The sequence below is a fragment of the Daldinia vernicosa genome, assembly GCF_022497035.1.
Source record: "Daldinia vernicosa strain CBS 139.73 unplaced genomic scaffold F5Y00scaffold_79, whole genome shotgun sequence".
In the NCBI taxonomy this organism is placed as follows: domain Eukaryota; kingdom Fungi; phylum Ascomycota; class Sordariomycetes; order Xylariales; family Hypoxylaceae; genus Daldinia; species Daldinia vernicosa.
This window is the reverse complement of record NW_025953995.1, coordinates 100019-108878: the sequence shown is the minus strand read 5'-3', so window position 1 is coordinate 108878 and position 8860 is coordinate 100019. Positions and strand designations below refer to the sequence as shown.

Genomic DNA, 8860 nt, shown 5'->3' with positions numbered 1-8860 from the left:
TTATAATAAAATAAAAATAAATAATTTATATAATTAAATTTATATAAAAATAATAATTAATATAATATAAATTTTTTAAAATTTAAAAAAAATTTATAACTTAATTAATTTTAAACGCGTTAATAATTAACTCCTTTTTAAATCTTAAAAAATAAGCTTATACCCGTTTATACATTTATAATTAATTGAGTTATTAATTGTTTTTACCTATTAATTAAGGTTGCGTAAAAAAAAATATAAAATTTACGTTAATAAATTAAACGTTTTTTTTCGCGCGGTTCGATAATAACGACACGTGACTTTAAAAAAAAAGATAAATAAACGGTTAAATTTTAAAAAAAACAAGGATAAAAACGAAAATAACGTAAAATAATAATATAAACTTTATTTTAAATTTATTTAAAAGTCGGGATTTTACGGTTTTTTTTAAAAAAAAACCTAACTATTAAGTTAATTTATTTCGGGGTTTAATTAATTTTAAGGCCGCCGGGGGGTAACGGCAAGCGTCACAGCCCCGGCCTTTACATGCGCGTTTCGAAGCGCCGTGTTATTCGCAACCGATCCGCCGCACATGGCAACCATGCCGGTCCTCGCGCACAGCCAGCCCAGACAACGTGGCCCCGGCCGCCACAAGCCCTCACGGGCCGCGGGGAACCTGCCACGTAAACTCACCGCGGAACGAAGCCGCTTCAATGCCGCCCAGCCCCTCCTGGCCTGCCAGGGTTACGGGTGCGAGGCGCGTGCGAAGCATGTGCCGAGCGCCCGTGACCCCCGGCGCGGCGAGGCTGGGCGGCCTTGCGGGATTCAACCAATCGTTTGGCTTGGTCGTAAACTCAGGGCTATTGTGCAATCCAACGGGGTTGCCTCTTGTATTCGTAACGCCGGTACGTTAACAGGTTAATGGGCGAGCAAACGTAGCCCGCCTCCACGAAATGTGGTTTGATGTTTACTGAAATAATAAAGCGCCGCGTTTTTACTTACGTAATAATGCGTAAAAGAAAGGAAGGGATGTGAGGTCGAGGATTTAAACCGTGGACTTGATCTTAAGATGTGGCTTACCGCCTTGCAAGCAGGATATCGCCTGGCTTGTCCGTAAACATGAGGCTATTGTGCAATCTAGCGGGGTTGCCTCTTGTATTCCTTCGGAAGAATTAGTACCTCGTTTTCACGATCTCGCAACAGTCAATCAAGTCCTCAGTAATTTCATCAATAATTGCCTCGCGTAACGTCCAAATAGCAGGTATCAGTTGTGTGACATATTCCTTCGGAAAGATAATACGAGACACGTTATGTCCTTAAGTACGAGGGAGACACGGTGGTTACCTTATACTAGGGTATATTCAATTAGAATTCATGGTAACTGTTTTAGATCAATCAATTTACTCGGATTTTGGGGGGTTGACACACCATGTCTACCTCGCACTTAAGGGCATAATATATACGGTATAAAGTATGTCGTCGTATACTTAAACCTTATGTCAGCTTATGCTAAAGCTATATTTTCTTTTTCAAATCCCGACTTAATATGTTCGAAAGCATTCGTTATAACACCAGCCTTCTATGCCGGAAATATTCCTATTTCTTGCAAAAGCCTTACCGATTTATAACGCTGGAGCAATCGGCTTGCAAGTATGTTTACTTTCCCTCCGGCTTACATGTTTGCCTTCACAAGTCTTCTAGTGACATCCGATGTCATAATATCATGCATCGATGTGAGCATTCGACGCTGGGGAGATTTACTAAACAAGGAAACTCATGCGTGACATGGCAAATAGCGTCATACAAGCGGGAACGGCTTCATTCAGCTCAGATAATACCTCGGAAGTCTGCATTCGACTCCCTCCCAGTGTAGTCAATCAGCTTGCAAAGTTCAATATGAGATGCCTCATTATCTTGAAACGAGCTCTTAGTGTTACCAATCACCACTTTTAGGATGAGTTCATCTTGCATTATCTAGTCACGATCTCATTAGGTAATCATACTATCCAAGTATTTAGTCCTACCATTAAATAGCCGAGATATCTAAGAAGACCTTCTATTTATAAGGATACTTCGGTCTCAAACGTGTCAACAGTGTCTTACATTTAAACATATTTATATGTCCCAGGTATACACGCACCTTTACGCATATATACGAAATCTATCGCCTTGACCTTACAATACTGTAAATCTTCAAGTTATTTGCTTATAATCATCATTACGAAAGGCAACGAGTTACCAGTACTCCGCCAGCATCAGTTGATTCTTATACCTAATTCCTAAAGTCTAACTCTAGAACTCAGCCATGTCACAGAGTACACAAGGACAACATACTGCGGATACACTAGCAGCCGAGCCGTACCTTGGTCCATTAATCTCGTCCTTCATCTCAAACATAGGGTACACGACGGCACCGGTGATCAACGATGGGATATATTGGTCAGCTCTACATCGACATGCAGTTAACACTGGTTTTCCCCATCTTGAGGGGTCCCACTCCTTCAAGTGTTTAAAAGTAGGGGGGAATTATGCTATTGTATTACCACCATGTTCTTATTCTACTACAGCTCAGCTAACAGCGTACAACAGGCTTGCTTTCCTAACCATCCTCTTCAAGTCCAAGTATATGTCGGTATATATACCTGGATTGCCATTGTCATCGACGATGTAGCATGTCAGTCTTTGGAAGATTTCGAACACTTCCATGAGCGCTTCGCTAGCGGAAACCCCCAGCCAACGATTCTTCTGGAGGCTTGGGCAGGGTTAATTCGGTCAGCTTTTGATCACTGGGACTCTATGGCTGCCAACTTTATCGTCGCCGCATCCCTTGACTTTCACAACGCGTGCGTCTTAGAGGCGCGTTCCGAACTCCGACGCCTAGTACGAACTAAGGGAGGCCAGAGTTTGGCCTGGTACATTCGTAGCAAGACTGGTGTTGCGGACGCTTATGCGTACTTTACATTCCCTAAGACCATCTACCCTGACATTTCATGTTTCCTGGAAGCGATCCCAGACTTGTCTGCTTATTTATGCCTCGCCAATGATGTGTTGTCGTGAGTACAGAAACTCTTTCCAACGAGTATCCCACTAATAGCGGTGTGCCAGATTCTATAAGGAAGAGAAAGCAAAAGAAAAAGAGAACTACGTCAACTACAGAGCTCATTATGAAGGCAATGATACCCGAACAGTACTGAGAGAGATAATTGAGCAGACACAAAATGCCGTCCAGCGCATGCGGGTTGTGGTTAAGGGGCGGGAGCCGTATGAGCAGGCTTTAAACGACCACATCTTGGGTTATGTAGCGTTCCATATCCTAAGCGATCGCTATAGGTTGTCGGAGATTGGCTTGGGAGAGAGTACACCTGGCGTGGCTAACAGCGAAGTTTCTCAGTGTTCTTTGATTGACTGCAAGAAGTAATGAAGAAACTGCCATTTGGGGACATCTGTAAGACAACTGACGCTGTCTACTAGCCCTAGATAGCGTAAACGCCATGTATCAGTCCTTACTGTATCAGTCATTATTGTATTAATCCCCGATTATCACTGAAGTATGGATCTACCTAGGTTATCTATTCCACCAATGCCCGTGAGCTTCGGATCACCATACGCTATTCGTTTAGGGGTTAAATGATGAGCAGATAGAGCCAGACTAGGTAACAGTCTAGACAACATTACTTCTTACGAAAATGAGGTAACCTATTAAACTGACCACACTTCCTTTCTTAGTTTTACGGTAAATATTCGCGATACCCGTGACACCCAGCTATTTCTCGCATTGTCGACGCCTAATTCTGCTGGGTTCTCTTTCGTACCCAGAGGGCTTCCAGCGCCCAGCTCCGGTATTGGTCCATCTGTACCCAGCTCGGCACCTGGATATCTAGGCGGTCGTATAACCGTAGTCTGATGCGAGAGCAATCCGTTCTTCCGCTTTGCAAAAAGTCGACTTGCTAAAGCACTGACGTCAAAAGGGAGGAACCTTTCTATCTCACCCGCTCGATACCGGCGGTACCGACGAAATATTATTGTTGCGAAGTACCCTAGTATAATACCGATTAAAGTTCCAGATAATGCCATAGCTGCCATATCAGCGCCTGAGGCAGCGCTACTAGAGGCATTTCCATCGGCCCCGCTCCGATCCGTAGTGCCTCCGTTATCTGCGGCGGGCATGCCGCCAGGCTGGATAGATGTTGAAATTGGCTTGCTTGTGGGTGGAGATGATGATGAACTTGCCGATTCTTCCTTCACGGTGGTTGTTAAAGTAGGTTCAGAAGTTGTTGACGATTTGCTGATTTCGATCGCTCTTGTTGGTGTAAGTGACGTTATTTGCAGGACCGTCGATGATACTGGGGCTGGCAGCGTCCTAGAAGTAGATATAGTGGCTTCGGGCAGAGGGAAGGTACCAGGTGTCGGCGTAAAATTGCTAGTTGAGGTTGTAATCGGACCACGAGTTAAAGGATCCGTAGCGAGGTGGATTAGGTCTTCTTCTCGCCAGCGGATCTGGAGTGCCGGTCCCACGGTAGCCGGGAAACCATTCGCTGATGTTGTACGCATAAAGCCCCAAACGCCCCCGCGAAAGTCTGTAGTATCTGAGGTGCAGGTAAAGCCTCTACAAATTACATATCTAAGTTAGTCGAGCTCTTTCGGATCACCGGCGTCATTCGGACTTGCCTTGGGACGCAGTACATGGCCGTCTCCCCAGCTATGATAGCGGGAAAGCCTTCTCCTATTCGATCGTTGCTTGCAGTGCAACCTACAACAAATCCGCTTGGGCAGATAGCCGGCGAGTAGTACCCGAAACCTTTCTGCGCAATATTATCCTCCCAGGACGGGGGGTCGCAGGAGGCGGGTCCGGTCGTAGGAAACGGTGGATATTGTGATGGGACTTTCGTCGTGGTTATCAGCCATGTCACCGGGCATGGCGGACTGAATATGGTAGTAAGCTCGGAGAGGCGATTCCCGAATGCTGCCCGCAGCGCGGGACTTGCCTTGGCCTGGGCCATCAGCAAGACACGAGAGAAGACGGGAACGAAATGCACCCCTTGTGCCGAAGGCTAACTCCTCGCGTCCGCCAGCGGCACTGCGCAAATAAGTGAGTCGTAAACCGGTGATGAAGCTTTTGATTTAATCCGGGGCATCTCGAGTTTCCCAGATTATCCCTCCGCCTCTTGAGCTGTCAGCTTGCAGCTCGCCTTAATATTATGCGGCTGAATATCCTGCTCGGTCACAACCGCCTCCGGTCCCTACCCCGGCCGCCAACTCTTTGATTCAAGAGGTCCAGGATCAATCAGGCACATTCTCGCTATTGGGTCGTTGCTTGTTAAAGATGCTTGCCAAGGGCCTAGGTTGCCATACAAATGCTGCTTTAAAACGCCATCAAAACGTGATGCCACCCCGCTTCGGGCACCTGGAACCCCCCCTGCATACAGTTTCGCTTTGTCGCGTCCAACAACGACCTTCTCTAGAAGGTAGCCAGCGTAAGCCAATTACCTCGTCCCACGCCCTACGCTCAAACACTCAAATCTTCTAGGTTCGTAGTAAGCGCGGCGCCTACCGTGAGGAACATGCCAGAACATGAATACTGCCTTGCCATCCGCTCCGTTCGGCGGCTTAACACGTACAGGGCCTAGTATATACTATAAGATGTATTAGTTTGATATTATAATACTAATCTCGAAGCCATCAAATTGATGATTGATATTGGTATCACCCAAATCAAGTGTAGGTATGGTTCGAGAGATAGATTAATGCGAGAAGAGTATTGCCCGTTAGCTATTTCCGTAAACCGCGAGATCTTAGATTCGGTATCGGGCCCTTTTCAGCGGCGCCGCTCCAGAACTTCTTCCTCGATATTCTTTAATAGGTATGACTATAGGAAAAAGACGAGCGTAATAGGAAAGTAACGACTTCGAATGGTACTCGCGATGCGCAACAGTTTGGGATAAGCACTTGTCGTGCTTTTTAGATCTCCTTGGTGGATACATGGGCGACGATGGACACTTATACATGCCTCTATGCTGTGGGTATGGAAAGTATGTCCAACTTGCTGTAGTTAGATGGGTACTCTAAGAATAGGTAGTCATTGATTCATAGTTCTAGTAACGTAAGGACCGTTAGGACTTCCAGGCTGTGAGAAGACACGGGAGGTGGTGGAATAAAACAATATTAGATTCACCTTAGTTAAGCAAAAGATCTTACTAGGATATTTAAGGGGTATCCGGCCTCGCGTCAAAATAATCCGGTAGCGGTGATATCACGTATCATAAGTGAAAATCGGATTTTACGACTTACAGTATCCTCGGGTAGGCACTGAGCAGGGTAGCTACTCAAGAGGTACGGACCCTTCGAGCATTGCTGTCGGTGGACCAATTCTAGTTGGTGTTGTGTTTGCGACGAGAAAAAGTCCTGCTGTTCCGAGTCCCTTCCCGCCTTCATGCCTGGTAGCATCTACCGCGCCAATGCTCGACCGAGACTGGTCACAATGTACTTCGCCGGCTGCGAAAACTAACAACGAAGGCAATATTGCATTATGACCATATCTTTGTAGTCTACTCTGGGCTTACTGCCACATCTGCTTCCCCGTGCCAAGCAAGATAGTACGGCAATACCTTGTCCCAATGGTATTATCGTACGTCTACCTAACGGCTATAAGATGACCAGTAAACATCATTTCAGTTATTTGCCTACTTCTGACCCAAAATGGTCTAATATGCTCCTCTCGAATTATGCTCCTGAGGAGGCGATATTCGGAAGACGCTGTGTTTAAGCTGTTCGGGTGCTCATTTTAGTCGGGATAGGAGTAGGCATAGCTTCCTATAGGGACTCCTTGGTAGAATTTGTCGAAACATCTGGGCTATCTCGGCTTGAGGCGGTTGAAGGTCTTCCGCGAAGCGCGCCACCCTACTCGACGTTTCTCTCTGTTCCCCCACCTGCACCTCCACGCCAGAGCCCATAAAACCCTTCGCAGTTCTTCCACATCTTGATTGTTCCGTCTTCCGAGCCGGTGGCGTAGAGCTTGCCGTCCGGAGAGAAAGCCACCGACCACACAGGTCCGTGATGGCCTTTGTGGATGTCTGTCCGAAGCCGTTAGTACCAGGTGGAGAATTACGCCCAAAATTAAAACGAACCTATCTCTGTGTCGTCATCCCACCTGTAGACTCTGGCCCACGTCGCCGGAATATCTTCGCCGACGACGATCTTCCTTCCCTTAGGGTCCAGAGCGACGCTGGCTACTTTGTAATTCATCTTGGTGCGCTTCAGTTCGTCCATGGCGCGAAAGCCGCCCCAGAAATAGATGGATTTCCCAGCAGCCACCGCGAGGACTGGTAACCCCTCGCCGATGTCTGTCTTGGACGTGAATTCTGGAGCTAGGGCACAAAACTCGCAAGAACCGATTTCTCCGTCCAAGACTTCCTGCTTCACCACGCTCCTGGTGGGCAAGTCAAACCAACGGAGTGTGTTGTCAGAAGCGGTTATCAAGATGTTCGGGTCTCTAGTCCAAACTATGAATTTGATAGAGGCAGTGTGAACGCCGGCTCCTATTTCGAAAGCCGAAGAGGCTTGAATCGTGGACGGTACGATGGCAGGCTCGGGATTGTTTCCGTTTGTAGCGGCTTCGGATGTAGACTTGGGCTTCATTTCTGTCAAGTCGAAAATGCGAAGCTTCTTCTCCATCCCGCCGGTGGCAACGAGGTCGGAATTGTCAGGTGGGTAGGCAACAGCTCGTACGATGTGGTCATGTTGAAGAGTATGGAGGAGTTCGCCGGTATGTGTATCCCAGATTTTTCTATCCGATGAGATTAGCAAAAGCGAAGGAGATTTGCGGGCGTCGCATCACGTCTAAATTGGAACGGCGAAACTTACGCGGTGAAGTCTGCAGAAGCGGTAGCGGCAGTTGCGGCATCGGGACTGAGCCTCGCTTGCCAGACTGCACCTTTATGGCCTATGAAAGTACCAATCCAGTCACCAGTTTGGCCGTCGCGAAGCATAGGGTTACCGTCTGTAATGCGTTAGGGTTGATTAGCACAAGTCTTGCGGAGCGAGTGGTCCGATCACGCACCTTTACAAGCCGAGATCAAATAGTAGACATCATCCTTCTCGAGAGGAGAGAAGCTGATGTGTGGGACAGGACGAGAATGTCCATGACATGTCAGAGGGACATATTGTCGAGGCGCCTCCGGGGTAGCCATTGCTACAACAGGACGATACAAGACAGATTCGTTGAAAAGGATCTTAAGAGTTGAGATGCCAAGCCAGAGATTTAATCCCCGGGTAGATTTGATGAGAATGTCAAGGCAGGTTATACTGTAGCAGAGATCCCAACTCGCGTTTGGCGTGCGATTCGAACAAGAATCGGAGCGGCGTTCAGGAAGTAAGGACGGGAACAGCGTAAAAGATGTGAAAATCCCCGTTGGAAATGGGTTGTAATTGTTACGAAATAGACGGAGAATAATAAAGGATAGAGAAGATGCTCGTGACTAGTCGTGACGGGTCGTAAAATTGATATCGCAAAAGGGTGACGGAAGCAGAATCGCATTCATTAATAAAAAGACAGGAGCATGTGGTATTTAGATCGGCGCAAGTCGGGTTTTGGATGCCTTTAAGCCCTCTAACTGTCTCCAAAGTAAACAGAAGAGGAGGAAAATGAGAGTCCAAAGAACAAGACGATCAAAGTGTAAAATCCCAATCGATAATGAGCGACAGGGGGAGAAAGAAGCGTTGAGCACAAAGGTTTGAGAGAGAAGGGAAAAAAAAAGATCAGTTGTCAAGGCTGTTGAAGATTTGGGATAGGTAGAGAAATTCAATTGACGAGCCTCATTTGATGCGTCAGGGCCCTGACAGCCCTGACAGCCCCGGAGGTTCGATAGAGGTACATAGGTACATG

At 46.8% G+C, this 8860-nt stretch overlaps 3 protein-coding genes across 3 annotated transcripts; 1 reads left to right on the top strand and 2 right to left on the bottom strand.

The window, feature by feature from the left end:
* Positions 1-2284: 2284 nt before the first annotated feature.
* F5Y00DRAFT_256165 (terpenoid synthase) lies at positions 2285-3397 on the top strand (the record flags this gene model as incomplete). The annotated part of the gene is made up of 3 exons (XM_048010374.1): positions 2285-2515; positions 2569-3032; positions 3085-3397. The coding sequence occupies 3 exons, from the start codon at positions 2285-2287 to the stop codon at positions 3395-3397; spliced, it is 1008 nt and encodes a 335-aa protein (XP_047860220.1).
* A 105-nt stretch (positions 3398-3502) lies between these two features.
* Positions 3503-5140, bottom strand: F5Y00DRAFT_203068 (uncharacterized protein). The gene is made up of 2 exons (XM_048005387.1): positions 4648-5140; positions 3503-4585 (listed from the first exon to the last, which is right to left on the bottom strand). The coding sequence occupies exons 1-2, from the start codon at positions 4977-4979 to the stop codon at positions 3679-3681; spliced, it is 1239 nt and encodes a 412-aa protein (XP_047860219.1). The 5' UTR covers positions 4980-5140; the 3' UTR covers positions 3503-3678.
* A 1509-nt stretch (positions 5141-6649) lies between these two features.
* Positions 6650-8481, bottom strand: F5Y00DRAFT_203039 (WD40 repeat-like protein). Its single transcript, XM_048005386.1, has 4 exons — positions 8036-8481; positions 7840-7975; positions 7104-7762; positions 6650-7049 (listed from the first exon to the last, which is right to left on the bottom strand). Exons 1-4 carry the CDS (start codon positions 8163-8165, stop codon positions 6877-6879), a joined length of 1098 nt encoding a protein of 365 aa, XP_047860218.1. The 5' UTR covers positions 8166-8481; the 3' UTR covers positions 6650-6876.
* Positions 8482-8860: the final 379 nt, after the last annotated feature.